This window comes from Sminthopsis crassicaudata, chromosome 1 (genome assembly GCF_048593235.1).
Source record: "Sminthopsis crassicaudata isolate SCR6 chromosome 1, ASM4859323v1, whole genome shotgun sequence".
Lineage (NCBI taxonomy): Eukaryota > Metazoa > Chordata > Mammalia > Dasyuromorphia > Dasyuridae > Sminthopsis > Sminthopsis crassicaudata.
In genome coordinates, this window is record NC_133617.1 from 482,905,312 (window position 1) to 482,932,140 (window position 26,829).

Sequence of the window (26,829 nt, forward strand, 5' to 3'; positions counted from 1 at the left end):
TTTGTTCATTGTCTTATAGACTTTTTGATTTTTTACTAATTTTCTCTATCTTTGAGGCTCATTATTGGTTTATTTCTTGAGGACTGGTTGTATTCCTCTACTTTTGCTCTTAGGTTTGGCCTTTTCTGTATCATTTTTCCTGTATTGCTAGCAGCTTGTCTATTTTCTCTCCTTACTTTTTGTCCTCTCCTTCGAATGCTACACAGATCCTTGAGGTTAGTTTTCCTTGTTCTGTTTGCAGTAGTAGGTAGGGGGGGGAAACTTGACAGAGTCACTGTTCAAAGTAAACTCTGCAAGAAGAACCAAATTTGTAGTCCTCTTTCCTTTTTCCCTTAGCATTGAAGTCCCAATGTATTTCCCTAGACCCTTGACTGCTTTCTCTAATCTCCTCTCCCCTACTTTTCCAGTGTCTCTCACCCTTTCTTACAATAGTCAGAATTGGTGTCATCTGGTTTTTGTAAAATGTATTGGGGATTGAAGAGAGGGGTGTGATTTGTGTTTTAAATTGAGGCTTGCCAAGTAGGATCCAGTCAGGGATTCCAACAACTTGACCATAAAACAAGCCAGCAAGGTTGTATTTTGGCAGTAGATTGAGCTGAAGGAAAGGAAGTTGAAGCTTACACTTTTCTTCCCTTCAATATTTTTGTTATCTTGTGGATTCTGCTTTGATTTATAGAATTTGTTTATATTTTCTTCCTTTTAATATTAAGTTGAAGTAGTATTTTTTAAAAAATCTTAATTACTCTGCAATGCTGCTAACCATACCCCCCAACTTTTCTGCCTTTTTTATGCCTGATAGAATTTTAAAGTATTTTATATAAATCTAAACCTTCTTAGAATATCATAGACTCTTAGAGACATAATGTTAGCCAAATCCCTCATTTAAAAGATAAGTTAAGAGAGGTAAGTTGACTTGCTGAGGCTTATATTTTTAGATTTGAGACTAGGAAGGAATACAAGAACCATCCTCTTCCAATGATCTTTCTATGGTGTTAAAACCTGTTTTATAGGGTTTTGTAGCTTTCAGAAATACTTTGAAATATAAATGGAAGTTTTAATTTAGCATCTTGAAATCATGAGTATTAGAGTTTGTTCATAATGAAAACCCCAAAACTATTGATAAGCATTCAGATTGTTTTAAATATCTGAAATAAACATATCTATCTATCTATCTATCTATCTATCTATCTATCTATCTATCTATCTATCTATATATATATATATATATATATACAGAGAAAGAGAGAGAGAGAAAAAGAGAGAGAATGAATCATAAAGAGTTAAGATTCTGTTGATAAACTGACAAACTTTCCATGAGTATCTAAACTATTATAATTTTTTGTTGTAACCCCAGTAGAACTTTCATATTTATAAGTAACAATTGAATCTGAATACCCTTAGGGAGTTCTTCACATACTGAATTTCTTTGGCTTAAAACACTATTCATGTGTCTACTGGGTCTTACTTTCTCAATTTCTTGTCCTTAAGAGAATTTGACATAAATACTGTAAGGGCTTCTTCTGTAATATATTTATATTTTCTACACATATTTTGAGATCTAATAGAACAAACTTAGCTTTTTAAAAATTATTTTGTTCTACTACAATTGGACAGTCAATTTTCCATTTTATTACTTTTAAAGTGAGACCAGTTCCTTTGAGACAACTTTTGGATGGTTGAATACTTAAGTACTAATATCTGTTGTAACACTGTAACCCCTATAAATATGAAAGCTAAAAAGAACAATATGAATTTTTTTATGCCTAGAATACGATGCTTAGCTATTCACCTAAAGTACACTATGGAAACTTATCTATGTTAATTTTTTTATTTTTCAAATATTTAATTCCTCCCCAATTATATGTAAAGACTAATTTTAACATTCATTTTTAACAAATGATTTCCAGAGTCTGTCTCTACCTTCTTCCCTTCCCATTGTGAAGACAAGCAATTTGATATAGCTGCAGCCATGCAAAACATATTTCCATATTAATCATATTGTGAAGGAAAATAGAGATCCCTCCCAAAAAAAGCCTTAAATAAACAGTAAAAATAAAATTATATGTATACATATATATTTTTTTCTTTGATCTGTATTCAGATTCTATCAGTTATTTTTTGGAGGTAGATAGCATTTTTCTCCCTAAGTCCTTTGGAATTATCTTGGATCATTGTATTTCTTAGAATAGGTAAGTCATTCACAATTAATTGTTGTATAATATTGCTGTGATTGAGTACACTGTTCTGGTTCTATTCACTTCACTTAACATTAGTTCATGTCAGTCTTTCCAAGTTTTTTTCTGAAAATATAATGCTCATTGTTTCTTATAGCACAAATGTAGCACAAATTCCATCCCAATTGTTATACCATAACATATTAATATTTTTAAAATACCCACAACAAATCTTTTCAGAACACAGTGTTTCTCTTATTATGACTTGAATCTAGATAACTTATCTGAAATCCTGATAAACTATAAGATCAGGTTTTTGCTTAATGTCTTAAATACTACCCCAAGTGCTTACTTAGTTCCCTTTTGAGATACCTATTATTCTATACCTTTTCTGAATTTGTTTTCCTTTTTAAATTAGCTGGCTAGTCCTAAATACATGAGTTTGGATTGTCTATGTCTCAAAGATCCATAGAAATTTTTAATCTCAGCCTTGATTCTGTTCTTTGTAGGCCCAGAATAGGGGGATCTCTTTTCTCTTTGAAGGGAGGGAAGGAGAGAGAGAGAGAGAGAGAGAGAGAGAGAGAGAGAGAGAGAGAGAGAGAGAGAGAGAGAGAGAGAGAGAGAGAGAGAGAGAGAGAGAGAGAGAGACAGAGACAGAGAGAGACAGAGACAGAGACAGAGAGACAGAGACAGAGAGAGAGAGAGAGAGAGGTTGAACACTTTCTTGTTGTAGTGCTGTTAAATGCGTATCAAGATAAAGTTTAATTTTCTCAACTGAAGGTGAGAGGTGATGTCCAGTTAATTTCCCACCAGGTTGTTAATCTCTATGAGAGTAGTTCCAATTGTGTTATTGCTCCTAACTTGATAAGTGCATTCCCTTGAAGTCCCATTTTTCATTTCTGTAAGTTTAAATACCAAAATGCTTCCTCCCAGTCCATCATTCCCTTTGTGTATTGACTCTTCCTATTAGAATGCAAATTTGTTGAGGGTGAAAACTCTGTTTAATTTTATATTTTTATCACTAGGGTTTAGTTCAGGATTTGGTGCTTAATGAATGCCTTTACATTCATTCATTCATTCCTAAGTTCACCAGTCAGTAAATTTCTGAAGCACAAGAGGGATTTAAACTTGTTTTTCTCCTCTTTTGGCTTTTTATTTAGTCTGATGTATATCTTAATGATTAGTTGGATGAAAATGTGGACACTTCATTATAAATCAGCTATTTTTTTTAAGTCCATTCTTAATTTTGAAGGAGAGTTAGTCAGACTTTTTCATTGTGATAAAAAGAAGTAAAAATTTGAAATGGTATTTAATTTGAAATAAAATATCAGTTAGTTAGATTCTTATTTAGATTGGGAGAAACTGGGGAATTGCTTTTATCCTATTGCCTTTATTTCTTACTAATTTATGTGTTGAAATAGATTAGCACACTACGGGATCAAACCAGTACATAAATGCAGCCATTTATTTTTCTGCCATTGGTTTCACTGTAAATTAATCTCACTGAATGACTGAATGCTTTCTTAAGGGAAAAATGTTGAAAGGTAGGTTTACCCCATGAGTTCATTTAAATATGCTGTTAATTCTCATTGATTTCAGAGAAAACAGAGATTATCAGTTTGACTTCCCAATTGATGTAATGAAACTAGCAAACTCTGGGAGTCTCAAGGACTCCTTTTTTCCTGTTTCCTCATGCTCAAATCTAAATATCAAAAGCTCTACCAGAGAATAACTACTCTTAGTTTAGAGAACATTCAAGATTTGTTTATTAGTATTTTGAAGGTACAAGGGTTATTACTTGCTATGAAAGCTAGGAATTTTTAATGTAGTTTTGTCAGACTTGATTGTAGAAAGGGTATTTTTGATGCCCTCAGATACTCACCTCTAGTAGAGGTTAGATTTTCTTTATTTTTCATAGCGATATTTTAATTTTGAATTTTTTTGGTGATTTGGGAATGAGGGAGTACTATTACTTTAAATTCTTGGCCCTAAGCATCAATGCACCTTCAACCACTTATACTTGTTGGGCAGACACTTTTTTTGCTGAGACTCATACTTCAAGTGCTCGATTTCAAAATGGACTGTCTTCCAATAGTTAATTTGTAAATTACTGTTGTAAAATTTAGAGTGCATTTTTTCTTATAGAAGTAGCCAGTCCATGAAACAAACCTTTGTTTTTATTAATCTTTTAGAATGGAAAAGAAAAAAAAAACCACACTGTGAGGAAAACATAGATATCATTGGTACTAATGACATATTCCATTTCCATTAATTGTTTTTTTTTTAAAGTAGAGTAATGCCTGTATTTCTAACTATGGAGTAGACCCAGATATGATTTCAGTTTGTAGTATTTCAGTGAAGCTAGGTTGTGACTGTTACTATGGTAGGGATTGTTCAGAATTTTGGTGAAGCTCCTGAATTTCATTCTGATTAAAAACTAGATAGAAGGCAACCTTAGTTCACAATTTTTTGAGTTATACTATGGCTTAATTATATATAAGAAGTATCCAGCAATGTTAAAATATATTTTATTCTCAACTGCATGTGAACATTTTTTCAAAGATTCTTTTTTTTTTTAATTTTTGAGTTCTACATTCTATCCTTCCCTTCTCCCCTCCTTTCCCTAGATGGTGAGAATATGATATAGCTTTCACATGAACAAACATATAAAAGTCATTTCCATATTAGTCATCTTGTACAATATTTTTCCAGCATCATATAGTAACTGGTTACTTAATTTCAACTTTTGATTTTTAAAATAATTATATTTTAAATAAATTACAGGTACTATTTATTCTAAAATTTGATTATTGATTTAACAAGATGGACATGTAGAAAGTATATTTTGTTTAATTTCTTTCCTCATACACTCCAATGTATTTGTAATCTCATCAGTATGACCTTTCCTTCTGTATTTCAACCTTTCCTGCCAGCACATCATGCAGAACTTCTTTTTGGTTTCCCAAAAGTTAATCAATTTGCTGAAGATCTTGACTTTTGGAAGAGTACCAGTGAAGTACTCTTGACTGTCCATTTGTTACCACTTACTTTCACTAAATGACCAGCTCATCTCTTCTTGCTATTATATAATTTCTTAATATCATATTTTATTCTTTACACTTATTCATAATTCCTCACTAGTTATATGTTGCTGCTTCCTCATATCCATATTGTACCTTATTATTGACCACGTGTAATTATCTTTAATCATTTAGATTGTACTTCCACATTTTGTTGCTATGGAGAAGAACCAGTAGAATGTTAGAATTAAAAAGATCTTCTATGGAAAATTTGGGGTTGTTAAAGAGGTTTGCATTTTTTCAAAGATAGTTCAGTTTTTCTCTCCTTTTGTCATTTCTGAAGTTGACTCATTATCCATCTTTACTGTCCATGTTGTGTGTGTGTGTGTGTATGTGTGTGTGTATTCTGAATAATAAACTTCTTCATTCACTTGGTGTTTGCTCTGTCAGTGTTATAGTTTACAGAGAATTTTGCAGAAGAATTTATTTATGTAAAGGCATATTGAAGTAGGCAGAGTATAAAATAAAGAGATACATGTTCATATAGGATTATTTGCCACTATGATATAGCAAATGCAGCAGAGAATTCAAATTGAAGAGGAATTCCCTTTGGATGGTGCATTCCTCCAGATGCTTTGGTTTGGTGATAACTTTGTCCTCATTGCATCAACCCCTCGAACATTATAGACCTTTTTGGAAGGGATTTGTAATCACTCAAAGGAGTTTTGCCTTACCATACACATGGAAAAGACCAGGTAGATGAACAAAATCCATTGCTCTACCTTTAACATGTATTTTGGTATAAAGTCTTTAGATCTTTCTGATCTCTATGTATGTGAGATGGGCAGTAAAGTTAGATGATGAATAAAGCATAGATTTGAACAAAAGAAGGAGAGTCAACTAGATTCTTTTCAGAAAATTGCAAAAGTCCTTTAATGACTCTTGCTTTTTTATTAATAACAATTTAGGCATTGGATGAGAATTTTATATTTAGAGTTCCATCAATTTTTTAAGTTTATAGATTAATGGAATATAGTGTGATTCTTAATATATACTTTTTTAAAAAACCATCTTCTATCATAATCTCCACAGTACCAGAAGGGGGCCACATAGGAACCAGGATTGATTTTTTTATTTGATTCATGGGTTGCTGTGCCCAAAATACCACTGAAGAGTGTGGTCAATGAAGTCTTTGTAAAAGATAGAGTAGTTCAAGTCATTTGGAAGTTGATTATAAATCATTTAGATCCATTAATTCTCTTCCTCCCCCTCCATATCCTCCCTACTGTATTTAGCTATTTTACTTCTGGGTAGCATTCCTACCTTATTATTTGCCATTCAGTCATTTTTTTTCTTGGCAAAGATATCGGGTTGGTTTGTCATTGCTTCTCCAATCCATTTTACAATTGAGGAAACTGAGGCAAAGAAGTTAAGTGATTTGCCGGGGGTTACCCACTTAATAAGGCCAGATTTTTAACTCAGGAAGGATGCATCTTCCTGATTCTGAGCACAGCATTCTATCCACTATGGCGCCACCTAGCAACCCATTCTTATATAGCTGTTGACTAAAGATCAGTTTCAAATAAGTCTTGTGAAAACATAGACAAAAATTTGATGATGAGATGGTTTTACCTGTAAGATGATCCCTTGCTATTTTAATGAGATTCCAATGCACTTAAAACTATTCTTCCAGAAATTGGTAGAATTTTGTCAATGTATTATATTTTACATGTTGAATATATGTATCTAGCAAGCTAACAACTTAATAAACATAATTATTGTTATATAACATATAGTTATACAAAAATGTTACATTGCTGTATAATAAATTAAAATAATTTCTTTAGAGAAATAAATGTTATAATGCTATATAATAAATATATTAACATTATTTCTTTGGAGAAAATACAATATCAGAAGGTTGAATACTTGGCATCAATGTTTTTCATGCTGAATATGTGAGATGAAATTTGGATGAGTGAATGCCCCATGAAAAAATAAATATCCATATTTTGTAAATGATTGTTGAAAAATTATAAATTGTGAACAGTTATAAACTTTGGCAGTGAAATTTGAGACAAAACTTTTACATGGTAAATGGTAGCTAATTCATATCCTAGGTTATGAAAATATTTGAATTTGATATGAAAGAAGTTTTGAAAAGATGATTAGTCATTATAACCAAAAGGTTAGTCACCCTGGGAAATTCAGCTGTCTAAAAAGCAGAGTGTAATAATGAAAGGTCCTGCTCAACCTGATTGCACCATTCATGCTGAGATTTCTAATCCTTCCTCTGTTGGATTCTAACCTGATTGATGGTCCTGATTATGATGGCTTAATAAATTTCCTTGTCATATTACTGGAACAGTTGGGATTTGTATGCTTGAGGCTCCCTTTGTTTATGGTACAACTGATTTTTTTTTTATTATTATATAATGTAGAAGAAAAAGATCAGATATTGAAGAGACTGATATTAGTATAGTTGAGAGGGTCTCCTCAGTTACATTACAAAATAACTTTTGAATTATGACTTCGTTAATGTCAAGTGGTTGATTTTTTCAATTCTGCCTTTAAGAATAGCAATAGTAACCTGGTATTTGGTTATCTCAAAGCAAAACACAATTGTTTGTATCAGTGAAGGAAAACATACTTAATTGAATCAGGAGTTCTCTCCAAGAATATAGCCAATTTTGTGTTACTTTCATCCAGAATAACCATAAATTCAGCACAGTAAGTACACAAAAAATGTGGAATGCCTTCCTTGATAACTAGGGTATCCATGGAGCTCTCTTGCTGTACACCTGTCATCCTTTGATCTTTCATTGTGGCCAAACCATATTTTCCTTTCAATTTCTTAACAATTCCTTGATGCTGTCTTTTTATTTCTGTTTTTTACAATTCCTCATTCAATTCAATAAACATTGTCTCCCATTTAATAAATGCTAAATACTGTGCAAAGTGCTAGTGATAAAATTAAGAAAAAGACTATATCTGCTCTCAAGTAGCTTAAAATTTTATAGGACAAGACAACATACAAAAAAAGGAAGCTGGAAGAGTGGGGTAAGAGTTGATCTACCCAGGGGAATACTTGGTCTGGGTGCATCATATTCTGAGTCATGTACCATGTTCAACCAAGTACAGCTATTTTTGGAAAAAGGAGAGTTACTTTGAAAATCCAGATTCTGAAATTAGAGTAGGTAATGAGGAAACCAAATTATCACTCTTTGCAGATTATATGATGATATACTTAGAGAACTCTAGAGAATCAACTAAAAAGCTATTAGGAATAATCCACAACTTTAGCAAAGTTGCAGGATACAAAATAAATCCACATAAATCATCAGCATTTTTATACATCACTAACAAAATCCAACAGCAAGAGATGCAAAGAGAATTAAATTCCTTTTAAAATAACTGCATAAAATATTTGGGAATCTGTCTGCAAAGGAAAATCAGGAGCTATATGAGCAAAACTACAAAACACTTTCTACACAAATAAAGTCAGAGCTAAACAATTGGAAAAGTATCAAGTGCTCTTGGATAGGTCAAGCAAATATAATAAAGTTGACAGTTCTAACTCATCTAATCTATTTATTTAGTGCTATAACAAACTCCCAAAAAACTATTTTACTGACCAAGAAAAAATAAAGACATAATTTATCTGGAAGAACAAAAGATCAAGCATTTCAAGGGAATTAATGGGGGGAAAAAGCAAATGAAAGTGACTTAGCTGTACCAGATCTAAAACTATATTATAAAGTAATGGTCATCAAAATCATTTGGTATTGGCTAAGAAATAGACTAGTTCATCAGTGGAATAAGTTAGGTTCACAGGACAAAATAGTCAATAAATATAGCAATTTGGTGTTTGACAAACCAAAGACCCCAGCTTTTGGGATAACAATTCACTATTTGACAAAAACTGCAGGGAAAATTGGAAACTAGTATGGCAGAAACTAGGCATTGACCTTCACATAACACTGTATATACCAAGATAAGGTTGAAATGAGTTCATGATGTAGACATAAAGAATGTTATTATAAACAAATTAGAAGAACATAGGATAGTTTACTGTTAGGATTACTAAGTGCTAACTCAGTCGTCTAATTTAGCCTGGTACTTAACAATTCTCTAGCTCAGAGTTCACACCTTTAGTTCAAACCTTTAGAAGAGTTTTCACCTTTAAAGAAACAAGGTCATTGGTTGTAGGAGTTCCCACAAGGCCATTCTCTGGGAGGATAAAAAGAGGAACATTGAGTCTAGAAGACGGCATCTGGAAGGAGAGAGTCTGGTAAAGGTCAAGGAGAAGACTTCTAGACGAGTCTGGTTTGGGGCAAGGACAAGACTTCCCAGGAGAACTTCAGGGAAGCTGGAGGAGATTCAAAACCAGGATTAAGGAAGAAGAGGATTCGAGATTCTACCTTCGCTCTGGCTGGAAGCTCCAGAAGTTTCCCAAGAAACCTGCACACAGAGAAAAGGATTATACAGAAAAAAAACCTCCTCCCAGAAAAGGATTACAATTGAGAAACAACAGGACCCTACAGTTTACCTCTCAGACTTGTAGAGAAGGAAGGAATTTGTGACCAAAGAAGAACTAGAGATCATTATTGATCACAAAATAGATAATTTTGATTCTATTAAATTAAAAATTTTTGTACAAACAAAACTAATTCAGAAAGATTAGAAGGGAAGCAATAAATTGGGAAAACATTTTTATGTTCAAGGTTCTGATAAAGGCTTCATTTCTAAAATATATAGAGAATTGACTCAAATTTATACAAATTCAAGTCATTCTCCAATTGATAAATGGTCAAAGAATATGAACAGACAATTTTCAGATGAAGAAATTGAAACTATTTCTAGTCATATGAAAAGGTTTCCAAATTACTATTGATCACAGAAATGCAAATTAAGTCAACTCTGAGATACCACTACACACATCTCAGATTGGCAGAGATGACAGGAAAAGATAAAGATGAATGTTGGAGGGGATGTGAGAAAACTGGGAACTGATACATTGTTGATGGGAGTTGTGAACTGATCCAAGCATTGTGGAGAGCAATTTGGAACTATACTCAAAAAGTTATTAAACTGTGCATACACTTTGATCCAGCAGTGTTACTACTGGGCTAATATCCCAAAGAGATATTAAAGGAGGGAAAGAGTCCGACATGTGCAAAAGTGTTTGTGACAGCCCTTTTTGTAGTGGCAAGAAACTGGAACCTGAATGGATGCCCACCAACTGGAGAATGGCTGTATAGGTTATGGTATATGAATATTATGGAATATTATTGTTCTGTAAGAAACAACCAGCAGGATGATTTCAGAGAGGTCTGGAGAGATTTACATGAATTGATGCTAAGTGAAATGAGCAGAATCAGGAGATCATTATACATGGCAACAAGAAGATTATATAAAGATAAATTCTGACGGACGTGGCTCTCTTCAACAATGAGATGATTTAAACCAGTTCCAATTGTTCAGTGATGAAGAAAGCCATCTATACCTAGAGAGAGGACTGTATTAAGCGTCCAAAGCTGACTTAATAAAATGATGGTGATCAGCTTGTCTTGGTAAGGGTTTCTTGCTTTATTGACTTCAAACCAAGTAGAATTGTAGATGAAAAGTGAAGAGTGAACTTATGGATTATAAATCATACACAGCATGGAACTCTCCATTGTCCTCTGTGTGATAACTTTTGAGGGCTAGTTGCATTCCATTTTTTGTTGTCATATTGAAAAATTGCTAAAATTTTTGTATTGAAATGGTAGGTCTTTGATTTAATAGGAATCTTTTGCTTATTAAAGGAACCTTGCAGTTTCCTCAAGATGCTTTTGCTCCCTCTTTCCTTGATCAAACATGAGAACAACTCATTGCCAGATGAGAATACCTACAGACAAACGAGTGCCCATCCAAATGTATTTGAAATTTGGGCAATAGATTTTCATTTAAGTTCTTATTGTGGGGACAGGCAGCTCAAACTCTTTTGAGTGATTACAGGTGCCTAGGAAACTCTGCTCTGGGACTGATGAAATCACTGCAAAGTTTTCTCCAAACAAAAACAAACTGAAGAATTTTACCATCTGAAAGGAATGATTCTTTGACCCAGACTTTGAATCTCCTTTGTCACAATGGCAATATGAACGCACCTGTTTTATGTCTTGCCTCATGTTTATAAATAGTAAGTCAATGAACAGAGTTATTCCTGTTATACTATTGTTATTTCTGTTATATATTCCAAAGAATCATGATGACTGTTATGTATGGATGGGAGATAGGTCTTTATAAAAGCATTTATGTGATAACATTTTTGTTCTATTGAGTCAAATGATTTTTTTTCATAATCAAAAAGTAACAACTCAAGGGCATCTTAAATTCTCTGCATCTGTAACTTAATTGTGAAATGTTAAAGATGTAATTCACATTTGAACATCACTTATAAAAGCTTACTTGTATCCTTCTAATCAAACCTTTATTAAGGAAGCCCTTGATTTATATATAGATGATTCTTAAAACATTTTAGGAGAAAAAGGCTCAGAAGTTGGTAGTTTTTGTTATTTTATTAATTACCTTTCTTTCTTCCATTAATAAGGTCTAAGAGTTTTTCTGTACTTTTGCTGTCTTCTTTTCCTTCAATTGTCTTGTATATTGGTCTCTCAATCATCACACTTATGCTCCTCTATACATACTTTGCCTAATCTATCTGCTTTGGGGTGCTATCTAGAAAAACATATTGAAAACTGAAAATAATAGCTAGTTCATAAAAATATGTTGGGTCTTTTGAGGGATAGAGATTTTACTTTGACCAGACAGGAAGAAATGAGTTTGCTACAGTAGTTATGTTTCCAGGGGACAGGAGTCTGAATCTTGTAGTTGTTTACCTTATGATAACTCTGTAGTCACAGAGAATAGAATAATGGCTTATACCTAGTTAGATAAAAAGAAAGGCTTTCTTCTTTCTCACAGATATAATGATATCACATCCATTGGATTATCTTAAAAGTCAACTTATTACATGTACTATGGCTTCTTATAATAGAATTATGAAGTCATTTGTAGACTTGAGAAATTGTTTCATTTTGCTGTGTTCAAACAAAGCCAAAAGTTGATATCACAGGAATGAACTCTGCTAACTTTTAAATGCATATGTGTGTAAAGGAGATTCTATAGTTCTAATAGCTAGATTCAAAGTCTTAGAATCATTGTCAATTTTTTTAATACTTCCCTCTAATCTATTTCTAAGCTCTATTGTTTCTGTCTCTGATATATTTTTATGCCCATTCCCTCTTTTTAGAGTCCAGTGCCCTACTTTAGGCCCTCATTGCTTCTTATCTTTACTAATCGTTGGTTGCTGTCCTCTCTTTCTCTTAAAGAATCAAAATTACATCACTGTATTAGAGCCAAGTTACAGTATGTCCAACTGTGGCTGATCAGACCAATAGAAGTTCAGAATGTTCTGCCACAGATGGAGCACAAATAGTCCCTATGAACATTTGGAGTGGATTCTCTAACTTTGCTCATTTTGCATTTCTTCTGGGTTAATTCAATCTGCTTTGCTCATAGAGCTCAGCATCTTCTCTGATGAGGGCAGGCCATGCTGGGAAGTCCTATGTTGGTGTCTCCCATGTCATGTAATCAATTCTTAAGTGCTTAAGAGACACCTCATGAGTTTCTTTGTATCACTATTCTGACCACCACATGAGCACTTGCCCTGTGTGAATTCTCCAGGAAATAATCTTTTGGCAAGCAAACATTTGGCATTTAAACAATGTGGCCAGATCAAGGGAATTGTGCTTTCTGCAGTAAAGGTGGAAGGCTTGGCAGTTTAGTTCAAGAAAGGACTTTAGTGTCTGCTATCTCATCCTGTCAGGTGATCTTCAGACTCTTACTAAGACAATTTAAAAGGAAGTAATTCCATTTCCTGGTATGGTGCTATTATACTGTTCAGGTTACACAAGCATATAACACTGAAGTCAGCACAGGCTCTGTAGACCTTCAGTTTGGTAATCAGTCTAATACTTCTCCTCTTCCACACTTTTCTTTGGAGCCTCAGAAACACTGAGCTAGCTCTGGCAAAAGCTGTGTCATCCTCATTATCAATGTAGATATCCCTGGAAAGTATAAAGCCAAGGTAAGTGAACTTGTCCACAATATTCAAAGCTTCTCCACCAATGATTCTTCATAGAGATGATGTGGTGCTGGTTGATGATATGGATTAATGTAGCAGGTTCCTTGCTGGTATATCTACTTCTAGGCTTCCCTTTCTCTAGTCCTTCCTTCATATCACTTCTAAAATAATGTAGCATTGTATAGATTTGGTGATGCCATTACTTTTTTCTTTTATTAAAGCTTTTTTATTTACAAAAACATATGCATGGGAAATTTTGCAACATTGACCCTTGCAAAACCTTCAGTTCCAAATTTTCCCCTCCTTCCTCCTACCCCTGCCCTTAGATGGCAGGTAGTCCAATACATGTTAAATATGTTAAAGTATATGTTAAATACAATATATGTATACATATTTATACAGTTATCTTGCTGCACAAGAAAAATCAGATCTAGAAAGAAAAAAAAACCTGAGAAGGAAAACAAAAAATGCAAGATGCCATTACCTTTCTCAAAAAGCTTTAGTGGCTCTCTATTGCCTATCAAGTAAAACATGAATTCATTACACTGTCATTCAATATCTTCCACTATTTTACTCCAATCTACCTCTCAGCCATTTTTCACAGGACTTCCCTATATAGATTATACTCCTGACAAAATAGATTGTTCTTCTTATTCTTGGACTATTTCCCCACCTTGAATTCTTCCACTTTTCTACCTAATTGAAAAATTTTATTTTAAGATTTTAAAAAAACATACTGGTATAGTGGCAAGAGTTTTATAAAACTTAATTTCAAATAATGCTTCAGCTGTTTATTAGATTATGATCTTAGGCAAGTAACTTATGGAATTTCTTGTAACCCATTTTTAAAGGAAATCTTTAGAATGAGAAGTTTAAATCAGATAATTTCTAGGACTCTTTAAATTCTAAACTTTATGTTCCTATTATGCCACTTCCATGCAGTTTTCTCTGATTCCCCCTAGGTATAAGCTCTTTTGATTTATTTGGGTCATTTTAAAAATGTATCATACAAATTTGATCTTGTTCTAATTTAAAGTCATTATTTGTATAGATTCTTCTAGAATGAGTCCTTTTAGATGAGTCCAGAGACTATATTATTTTTCATTTCCAGCAACTAGCATTGTGCCTTGTACTTAGTAGGTATTGCATTAATTTCTGTGGAACTGAATTCCCTTCCCTAACAGTTCTTCCTAATATCCTCTATTCATCCAACATTTTTGTGTTTCTTCTATGAATTTTTTTTTTTGTTTTCTTTATGTCCACTGTTAAGACATAATTTAGTCCGACCAATGCTGAATTGAAGAATGGCTTCTCATTGCATGTTCATATTATTTTCCAATACATTCATTCCAGGGGCATGATCTGTCTTTAAAAGGCTGTCACTGTTATTGCTGACATATTCACTTGGCTCTTCTTTTTGCCTATGTTTTCCAGTTAGTAAACACACACACACACACACACACACACACACACACACACACACACACACACACATATATATATATATATATATATATATATATATATATATATATATAAAACAGTCATTCATATTTTGTTTTTAATGTTTTTTTTATTTTCAAAACATATGCAAGGATATTTTTTAATATTGACCCTTGTATAGCCTTGTATATATGTTGTACATGTGAAAATATATGTTAACTCCAATATGTGTAAACATTTATACAATTCTCTTGCTGCAAGAAAACTCATATCAAAAAGGAAAGTAAATGAAAAAGAAAACAAAATGCAAGCAAACAACAACTAAAAAAGTGAAAATGCTATGTTGTGATCCACATTCAGTTCCCATCGTCTCTCTGGATGTAGATGGCTCTCTTCATCACAAGATCACTGGAGCTGGTAACAATCATTGTTGGAAAGAGTCATGTTCATCAGAATTGATTATCATGTAATATTGATGTTGCCATGTACAATGATCTCCTGGTTTTGTTCATTTCACTTAGCTTCAGTTCATGTAAGTCTCTCCAGGTCTTTCTGAAATCATACTGTTGATCATTTCTTACAGAGCAATAATACTCCATAATATTCATATACCATAATTTATTCAGCCAATCTCCAATTGATGGGCATCCACTCAGTTTCCAGTTTCTTGCCAACATGAAAAGGGTTGCCACAAACATTTTTGCACATGTAGGTCCCTTTCCTTTCTTTAAGATCTCTTTGGGATATGGACCCAATAGAATCACATTCATATTTTATTTAGACAGTTTATTTTCTTCCCTAAGCATGTTATCTTCTATTTCTTCCTATTGAATGCTTTTCTGCTTTTCTGACCACTTCTTTGAATTGTCATTTTGAATTATGGTCCTATCTACTCCTTTTTTCTCTCTTTTCCCCAAACCAAGAATTCTATAAAGTTCCTTCTAGCTTTAAATCTATGATCCTATCTTAATGAACACACTTAAAACTTTATCATTTAGGCCACTAATTAAAAGGGAAAATAGTACTGGTTTAGTGACATATTACATGAGAAATGTTTTCCAGTGACAATTTTTTAATCAATAAGACCAAACAGCTCCTTTCATAATCTCACTCCAATTTACCTTTTTAATCTTATCTCCTACTATTTCCCAACTGAGTTGGATTACTTGTAAGTCCTTCAGCTTTTTCAGTCATACAATAAAAGTGTCTCTAATTTTGCCACCTCCCTGACTTTACTGATATTATTCTGTTTACCTAAAAAAAATCTTTCCTATTTATTTGAATCTTACTCTTCTTTAAAATCTTATCTCAGATATCACTTTCTCACAAAATTTTTCATCTTTGCCTTTGTATTCTTAGCACCTAACTCAGTGCCTTGCATTGAAGGTACTTAATAAAAGGTTATTGAATTCAATTAAAAATAGCATGTGTCTGAGTGAATAAATCCTGGTCCTGGAGTTAGGAAGACTTGAGTCCTAATGTTTGATAGCAATATTACTCTAGACAAATCACTTAACATCTTCATCTTTGTTTACTCTTCTGTAAAATGGACATAATTATCCTGGGAAGTACTTTTCATGGTTTCTATGAGAATATAATTCAATAACTTCTATGCACTTTGAATATTTTGTTTGATATGTTTGTCTTATCTCCTCTTCTAGATTATAAACATCATGAGCAAAGATCTTGCTTTTTGTCTTTGTATTTTTTTTTGGCTCATATTACATTGACTTGCACATAGTAGATGCTTTTAATTTGTTGAATGAATACTGAAAAACTTCTGGAAATAATTTTCACCTATTTAGAACATTGTTCTCTTATCTGTCATGTTAAATGTTTTGTTTATAGTGATCTCTCTTATCTACCTCTCTTATGTTATATTTATAAGGATTATAATTCTAATATGTTTTATTCTTGTCAGGATCTCAGTTTATTTACTAACTTAGCTATAGAAGATTTTCTCAAGAGGATCATTCTGCTGTAAAGAGTCTAATAGTCAGTGTTTAGTGAACTGTTTCTACTCTATGAATAATATAGGGCATCATTTTCATTTAGGCTCCTCATGTAATATATTAAATTGACAAAGGTATGGTACTAGTAAAACAAAATTTATACTTCTGAATATCTGCCTTCAGGCTTTTTTTCTTTTCAAAATGATATATTTTTTATGAGTTGCTCTTGTAGGTCATTGGAACTATAAGAAGTGTCATCACTTGTTCACTGGTTAAATATAGTACAAATGGCAGGACATTAATAAGGGTGTATAGCTCAGTAAATCCCTAGGTATCAAAACCATATCTGTTGCAATTCAGCTTTATTGGCCTGTTTAGGTAAGAAGAATGGATGATTTCAGTTACAGTACATGGCAAGTTAAAAGGAAAATTGAACAGTGACTTGACAGAAGAAACTTTAAAGATATGTGTAAAATATAGCCTGAAATAATGTAATATACACACCAAGTGATTAAGCTATTGTTATTGAAAAAATAAGAGAGGATCATTTAGTTTTAACCATTATAATGGGATATAATTGTCAATATATAGTGAGTAAGAAAAAAATATATATCATCCAAAAACCTTAAACAAAAGGCTTAAATGCTGTATAAATGTTATTTCAGTTTTCTAACTTATCTAATATATGCAGAAAACCATAAATTGAATGAATATTTAAATCTTCCAAGATTTTCACTTCTTATTTTAAAATTTCTGTACTTAGAGGTTACTCAAGTAAGATCAAACTGGGGCAGAGCCAAGATGGCAGATAGGACACATGCTTCTTTCTGATCTTCTACGATCCTCAGCTAATTAGCAAATTCAGCCTCTGAATTAGTTCTGGACTGGCAGAATCCACAAATATTAGGAGTGCAGCAAATTGCCAGCAGAAGATAATTTTGAAGAATGCCAGAAAAGGTCTGTTAAAACAGACTTTAAAAATTGGGAATAGAAGGTGGTGGTCAGGTACAGGCAGGCAGAGCAAGGATGGCAGAGCATGCGGTGAAGACCTGGGGTGGGGTGTAGTCTCCCCATGGTGGAGAATCTATGGGGAGGATTGTACCACAGTGTTGGCTACTCTGTCCTGGTTGCAAGCCAGTAGTTCAGCAGAGAAGTTATAAAACATCCAACACAGACACAAAGGATAAATAGTGAACCCTAAAACACCAGAATCTCACAGGATCTGGCCATGCCCACCCATCTCTTGTAGTGAGTCAGAATGATCCCAGCAAGATGCCACTTTTCAGCCCCTTATACAGGAAGCCTAGAAAACCTCCCTTGTCTTAAAATCAGATCCCAACTTTTTGTTTTAAAAAATGAATAAAAAGGCAAAAAGATCTCTAAACAGAAATAGTTTTTGTGGTAAAAGAAAAGAACAAATTTAAAATCTTGAGCAAATTGTCTCCAAATGAAGCCACTTGGTGCCCATCACAAAAGGCTCTCTTAGAAATTTAAAAAGTCTCAAATGAGAGCTAGAAGAAAAATGGGGAAAGGAAAGGAAAACTTTGCAAGAGGATTTGTAAAAGGTATATAACTCATTAAAAGATAGATTTGACAAAATGGAAAAAGAAAACAACTCCCTGCAAAACAGAATTTGTGAAATGGAAAAGGTAAATAACTCCCAGTAAAACAGAATTTGTGAATTGGAAAAGATAAATAACTTCCAGGAAAAAAAAGTTTTTTGAAATGGAAAAATATTCCATAGAACAAAACAACTCATTTAAAAGCTCAATTAGACAAATATAAAAAAGTAAATGAAGAAAATAATTCATTAAAAGTCAGAACTGAACAAATGGAAATGAATGACTCAAGACATCAAGAATCAGTCAAGCAAAATCAAAAAAATGAAAAAAATAGAAAAAAATGTAAAATACCTACTTGGGAAAACAACTGACCTAGAAAACAGATCTAGGGAGACAATCTAAGGATTGTTGGACTCCCTGAAAACCATGATTTAAAAAAAAAAAAAAAAAAAAAAAAAAAAGAGCCTAGACACTATTTTTCAGGAAATCATCAAAGAGAACTGCCCTGATATCATAGAATCAAAAGGTAAAATAGCCATTAAAAGAATTCACTGAACACCTCCTGAAAGAGATCCCAAAATTAAAGCTCCAAGGATTATTGTAGCTAAATTTCAGAACTATCGGACCAAGGAAAAATATAAGCAGCTAAAACAAAAACAAAAACAATTCAAATACTGAGGAGCCACAACAAGGATTACCCAGTATCTAGCAGCTTCCACCTTAAAGAATTAAAGGTCCTAGAATCTGATATTCCAAAAGGCAAAGGAATGTGGAATGCAGCCAAGAATAAACTACCCAGCTAAACTGAGCATTTTCTTCCAGGGAAGAAGATGGGCATTCAATGAAACAGGTGAATTCCCTTTATTTCTGATGAAAAGACCAGAGTTAAACAAAAAATTTGACCTCCAAATATAGGACACAAGAGAAGCATAAAAAGGTAAAAAAGAACTCTTGAGAACTGTATTTTTGTTATGGGTATACAGACAGAGTGCATGTATAATTTGATTTTACTATTATAATATAAAAAAGGATCTAGAGATGGAAAGGGGATGATTCCAGAAAAAAGAGAAAAGTGGAGGTAGAAAGAAGGAAATTACATCTCAAGAAGAGGCAAAGGAAACCTATTATATTTGAGGGAAAGAAAGGAGGGGGATAAACATTGTGCGAATCTTACTCAGAGAAAATATTACACATATTTGGTTTACAGAGAAACTTCTCTCACTTTATTGAAAAGTGGGAGGGAAAAGCTAAAAAGGGAAGGGGTAGGCTAACTAGAAGGGAAAACAGAAATAGTAGGGGAAAGGTATAAGAAAGAGGGAGTGACTCTAAAGGGGGAGAGATTCTAAAGGGAGAGGGCTGCTTGAGGCAAATGGTGCTCATAAGTTAAATTCTGGGGAGGAGGGAAAGTGGAAAAGGAAAGAGAAAAAGTATAATCTGGGGATAATAAGATGGGAGGAAATACAGAATTAGTAGTTCTAACCATAAATATGAATAGGGTGAACTCTCTCATAAAAGCAGAAGCAGATAGCAGACTGGATTAAAAGTCAGAATGCTACAATATATTGTTTACAAGAAACACATTGAAAGCAAAGTGATAGATAACAGAGTAAAGGTAAAAGGCTGAAGCAGAATCTATTATGCTTCAGGTGAGTTAAAAAAAAAAAAAAAAAAAAAAAAAAAGCAGGGATAGCCATCCTGATCTCAGATGAAGCAAAAGCAAATTTTGATCTAATTAAAAGAGATAAGGAAGGAAACTATATCTTGCTAAAGAGAACCATAGATAATGAAGCAATATCAATAGTAAATATACATGCACCAGGTGGTATACCATGGAAATTCCTAAAGGAGAAGTTAAGATAGCTGTAAGAAGAAATAGACAGTACTACTATAATAGTAGGAAATCTCATCCTTGCTCTCTCAAAACTAGATTAATCAAACCACAAAATAAATAAGAAAGAAATTAAAGAGGTAAATAGAAGAGTTTAAAAGTTAGGTATGATAAATTTTTGGAGAAAATTGAATGGAGACAAAAAGGAGTACACTATTTTGTGGCTTGATTTATCTTGTTTTGAGAGAGCAAGGTTGAGATTTCCTATTATTATAGTTTTACAGTCTATTTCTTCTTTTATGGCACAGACATGGTACTGATACCTAACCCAGAGCGGACAAAACAGAGAAAGCAAATTATAGACCAATCTCTCTAATGAATATTGATGCAAAAATCTTAAATAAAATATTAGCAAAGAGATTACACAAAATCATCCCCAGGATAATACAACATGGTCAAAAAGAATCTGTACTAGGAATGCAGGGCTGGTTCTATATTAGGAAAACTATTAGCATAATTGACTATACCAATAATTAAATTAACAAAAGCCATATGATTATCTCAATAGCTGCAGAAAGAGCATTTAGTAAAATCCAACATCCATTCCTATCAAAAATACTAGAGAGTATAGGAATAAATGGACTGTTCCTTAAAATAATCAGTAGCATCTAATTAAAACCATCAGTAAGCATCACACGTAATGGGGATAAACTGTAATCATTCTCAATAAGATCAAGGGTGAAACAAGATTATCTGCTATCAATATTACTATGCAATATGTATTAGAAATGCTAGCTTTGACAATAAGGGATGAAAAAGAGATGAAAGGAATTAGAGTAGGTAATGAGGAAATCAAATTATCACTCTTTGCACATGATATGATGGTATACTTAGAGAACACCATATTGAAAAGCTATTTAGAAATAATCCACAACTTTAGCAAAGTTTCAGGATACAAAATAAATCTACAAAAAACATCAGGATTTTTATATATCACTAACAAAATACAACACAAAACGTACAAAAGAAAATAAATTTAAATAACTGTCTATAGTATGAAATATTTGGGAATTTATCTGCCAAGGGAAAATCCGGAACTATAGGAGCAAAACTGCAAAACACTTTTCACACAAATTAAGTCAGATCTAAGCATTTGGAAAAATATCAAGTACTCTTGGATAGGTCCAGCAAATATAATGATGACAATACTACCTAAACTAATCTATTTAATTTAGTGCTATACCAATCAACTCCCAAGAAACTTTTTTACTGACCTAGAAAAAATAGAAAGAACAAAAAAGGTCAAGAATTTAATGGAAACTAATGAAAAAAAAATTCAAATGAAGGTGGCCTAGCTGTACCAGATCTAAAACTATATTATAAAGCAGTGGTCACCAAAACCTTTTGGTACTGGCTAAGAAATAGACTAATTGATCAGTGGAATAAGTTAGGTTCACAGGACAAAATAGTCAATAACTAAAACAATCTAGTATTAGATAAACCCAAAGACTCCAGGTTTTGTCATGAGAATTCACTATTTGACAAAAAAACTTCTGGGAAAATTAGAAACCAGTATGGCAGAAACGAGGCATTGACCTATTTAACACCATATACCAAGATAATGTCAAAATGGGTTCCTGATCTAGACATAAAGAATGAGATTATAAATAAATTAGAAGAACATAGAATAGTTTACCTCACAGATCTCTGGAGGAAGAAGGAATTTGTTACCAAAAAAGAACTAGAGATTATTATTGATCACAAAATGGATAATTTTGATTGTTAAGGTAAAAAGTTTTTGTATAAACAAAACTAATGCAGTCAAGATTAGAAGGGAAGTGATAAACTGGGAAAACATTTTTACATTCAAAGGTTGTGATAAAGGCCTCAATTCCAAAACATATAGAGAATTGACTCAACTTTATAAGAATTCGTGCCATTCTAAAATTGATAAATGGTCAAAAGATATGAACAGACAATTTTCAGATAAAGGAATTAACGCTATTTGTAGTCATATAAAAAGGTGCTCCTTATCACTATTGATCACAGAAATGCAAATTAAAACAACTCTAAGATACTACTACACACCTATCAGATTAGCTAAGATGATAGGAAAAGGGAATGATGAATGTTGGAGGAGATGTGGGAAAACTGGAACACTGATGCATTATTGATGGTTTTGTGAATGGATCCAACCATTCTGGAGAGCAGTTTGGAACTATGCTCAAAAAGTTATCAAACTGTGCATACCCTTTGATCCAGCAGTGCTACTACTGGCCTAATATCCCAAAGAGATCTTAAAGGAAGTAAAGGGGCCCACATGTATAAAAATGTTTGTTGGTAACCCTCTAGCCCTAGTGGTTAGAAATTGGAAACTGAATGGATGCCCATCAATCAGAGAATGGCTAAATAAATTGTGGTATATGAATGTTATGGAATATAATAGGTACATTATTAAAAATGAGCAACAGGATGATTTCAGAGAAGCCTGGAGAGACTTATATGAATTGATGCTAAGTGAAATGAGCAGAACCAGGAGATCATTATACCTGGCAAGAACAAGACTATAGGATGATGAATTTTGATGGACATGGCTCTCTTTAACAATGAGATGATTCAAACCAGTTGCAATTGTTCAGTAATGAAGAGAGCCATCTATAGCCAGGGAGAGGAATGTGGGAACTAAGTGTGGAATGCAACATGGCATTTTCACTCTTTCTGTTATTGTTTGCTTGCATTTTTGTTTTCCTTCTCAGGTTTTTTTTTCTTTCTAGATCTGATTTTTCTTGTGCAGCAAGATAACTGTATAAATATGTATAATATGTTGGATTTAACATATATTTTAACATATTTAATATGTATGGGACTACCTGCCAGCTAGGGGAGGGAGTTGGAGAGGAGGAGGGGAAAATTTGGAACGGAAGATTTTGCAAGAGTCAATGCTGAAAAAATTATCAATGTAAATGTTTTGTAAATAAAAAGCTATAATAAAAAAGTAAAATCAAGTAAGGAAAATCGTTAAAGGACAGGTCAATTCCCTGTGAGCCTCCACAGCTGTGGATCATAACATCTGAAGGAGTTACAGGGCAGCCTTTGCTGACACAGATGTTGCAGACTGGGAATGAGATAAATTGGAGGCAGAGGGAAGAGGAGAGGGGTCAAATAATGCAATTGCCTCTCATTCAGAGAGGTCAGAGAATAGCAACTGCCTCTAAGTCTCCTTGTATCATCCTTTCACAAGAGAACATCCATTTTGCAGGTCTGGGTTGGATCTCCAGCAGCCACTATCAGGTGGCTCCTGTGTATTCCAACAGAAAATAATGCTGAAAAACTCTGTATGTAATCTTTGAGAAGAAAATTCTCATTCAGGGAATGCCTGATGAAAACATAAATTCATCACATTTTAGAACTAGAAAGGACCTTAAATCTTAAGTAGTTTGATTTTCTCAGTTTATATATTAAACAACTGAATCCCCAAGAGATTAAGTGACTTGCTCACATTCAACTTTGTCATTAGTTCATGACAAAGATGATATTTCAAGCTACTTTCATCAAATTAAGACATTTTAATTTTATATAATACTGATATTTGTTATAAGAAACATGAAATTAAATGAAGGATAGATTATCATAAGCTACCTGTCCTAGTAACTACTATTTCCTATTTTTAAAAATTGCTACCTTTTTTTTAAATTTCACAATATTTTCCCTTTATACTTTTCTCTTACACATGGAACTATCCCTTGTAATAAAGAAAGTTATCCAACCAACAAAGCAACAGATATGATCACATATACAGCACTTGACATTGTCATTTCCTAACCTCTCAAAAGGAAAACTTTATTTCATCCTTTGTTTTATAAAACCAAGTCCTAATTACTTTTTTCAGGTTTTCTTTTTAAACATTGAAGTCAAATCTCTTTTAAAGGAGGAAAGAATGTAAGTTCAACGAATACTAGCAGAAATATATGATACTCAAATTTTGTACAGTATCAATTAGCAGCAAAAATGCTACACGAAGAATTTACTAAGCAATTACTAAGTGGCAAGCATTGTGCTAAGCACTAAGTATACAGAAAAGCCAGACTTTCCTTGACCTCAAAGAACTCATATTCTGGTGGGAAAAGAAAGGAAGGGAAGTCAGTAGAAAGAGTGACATGATGTGAGGATGACCAGGCATGGAGGTCTGCTTCCTGACAAAAACAATGGCAAAAGTTTACCTGTTAACGGAAGACCAGAGAGGGGAGAGAATCCAAAGTTGTAAGGTAGGAAGAAGATAAGGATCATGCCCTATAAATACAAGAGATGTCTAGAAAGTCACTTTATTAGAAAAACCCTAATAATGCTCCATTATGCCTTGTGAACCTCTTGTTTATGGATAGTAGTCTTCTCTGCCTCCCCCTGCTTAATTCCATTATCTTATTTGATTGATAGAAGTTTGTCTAGTGAATCAAAAAATGGTGGCAGAGTATATCTGGGGAAGTGACATCAAACTGAACATGGAGATGCTCCTGTGCCTCCATGTAGGCTAAATTTCTACAATTTCTAATCTGTCTAACTCTCCTTCTCCCTCCTTCCCTCTCTCTCTTTTCCCACCTCTCGATCCATCTTCTGTCTCTCTGTTCCTGTCCTTATCCCTGTCACTCTCCTCCCCCTCCTCTTTCTCTCTCTGGCCCTCTTTTGTTTCTCTCTTTGTCTCATTGTCTGTATCTTTCACTTTCCGTCTTTGTCTGTCTGTCTGTCTGTCTCTCCCTCTTCTTTTCATATTTAAAGTTCAAATTCTGTCCATTCTGGAAAAATTATGGCAAAACAGGAAATAGCAGATCTTGAGTTACAAGACCTAGGTTTAAATCATAGGTTTGCTACTATTGGGTAAGTAATTTAAATATTTTGCATCTCAGTTTCCTCATAAGCAAAATGAAAATTGGACTAGATATTATATGAACAGCTTTCAATTCTAAATCTAGGATGCTCTGAAAATACTTCTCACTTGTAAACTGATCCTATAGCACTAACTGCTGCTTGTGAAGCTGTGACATAAGAAGTTATATTCTTGTATTCCTGATTAACAATCTTAGGTCATAAATAGTCAAGACATTAGTTTGAACTATTGTCAGTTATGTCTAACTGGTGAATCATTATTATGAGAAAAGACACTATTATCATTTTTAAAAACCCAACAACAATAGGATCAGCACATCATATACTTTTAGTTCATTAGTCTTTAACCCTTTAAAGACATTAAATAGTAACTAGTAACATTTCTATGTAAAACAACTATTTTTAAGTGCTTGTAGCAGAATTGGTTTAATTATATGTGTCACTAGTTAGTTTCATGTTTGTCTTTAATTGGATATTGTTATTTTTGGTCTATTTCAGATGATGTTGCACCATATTTCAAGACTGAACCAGGTTTACCTCAGATTCATCTGGAAGGAAATCGCCTTGTACTCACTTGTCTAGCTGAGGGGAGTTGGCCTTTGGAATTCAAATGGATATGTAATGACAATGAGATCACCACCTATACCACCGAATATAAGTAATTGACTATTTAAAAATAAAATTTTGTTAGAGTTTATGTTTAGAATATTTGACTTGTTAACTATGACAATCAATACAAAAAGGGGAAAATATTATATAGAATTTCTAATGGATTAAAGGAAGAAAATGTATAATTAGAATGTGACTAATTTTTCTTATCACATTTATTTTAAGGGAATTTAGAACATTATTTTTAGACAGTAAGCCTGTTAGTGTTTCTTTCATAGAAATTTATATGGCAAAATTGACATGTAGGCATGGAGAAATGCAAAATCAAACTCTTTCATTACAATTTTGGTGAGTGTAGCAATAGATGCTAAATATAGTACTCCTGAAGCATCATGAAACCTAAATAAGCATGAATGCTTAATCAAAATATTCCATTATTGATGATTAGGTTAGCAGTTTCTAGATCCTGCAGTTGTCAATAAGTACAAGTTATCTACGTATCAAATGTCAGATAGAAAAGGTAAAATACTAGGAGGAAGTAAATGGGCAAAGCATCCTGACTTTCAGGACTAAGTGTGGGGAAAAAAAAAAAAAAAAAAAAGAAAAGTAATTGGGAGGGAAAAAAGGTTGTGCTTTAAGCATTAGTGACTCCTTCAGTGCCATCTATTCATTTTTTGCCCCACTGCCAACACTGTTTATATTTAAATTTTATCAAGTTCAGTGTTTTTAACCATTTAGATTATATTGCTATATGATATTTAATTACTCAGAATAAGTGATTTATACACGAATATTAGTATAGCAAAAGTGTGTTAGTTACCAATATAATACCACTGCTTAAAGAAAATATTTTAAGGCTGTCTGACACTGACATGAGGAAATGCATAAAAATACAACTTTAGAGTCAAGAAATTCTAGATTTAGGCCCTGACCTATTTGGCCTCTCCTAGGCAAATCACTTTAATTTCTTAGTGTCTTTTGTTACCTGGACTTTCTTTATACCAGTGACATTAAATATATAAATCCTGTCCTTGTCATTGATGCTCATATGTATTAAAAATAATGGGTTGTAAAGTCAAAGAATAGTTGGGATAAGATAGCTTTCTCCTCCTTCTCCACTCATCCCAGGTATAAGTATCTTCTTATACTTTATAAGATCATTAAACCTGATAGGGATCATTTATATTATGGGTATGAGTTCTGGTTCCTGGAAGTGTTTATGTTAGTGAGGA

At 33.1% G+C, this 26,829-nt stretch overlaps 1 protein-coding gene across 6 annotated transcripts in view; it reads left to right on the plus strand.

Moving 5' to 3' along the window:
• SDK1 (sidekick cell adhesion molecule 1) overlaps positions 1–26,829 on the plus strand; it is a 1,233,278-nt gene that overhangs the window by 425,672 nt on the left and 780,777 nt on the right. For 4 of the 6 annotated variants that reach the window (XM_074281198.1, XM_074281201.1, XM_074281200.1 and 1 more), the window contains one exon: positions 25,487–25,646. In XM_074281198.1, coding sequence (XP_074137299.1) covers positions 25,487–25,646 — 160 coding nt within the window. Of the gene's footprint in view, positions 1–19,101; positions 19,217–25,486; positions 25,647–26,829 lie in introns of all 6 variants that reach the window. The other 2 variants (XM_074281202.1, XM_074281203.1) reach the window with 1 other exon arrangement.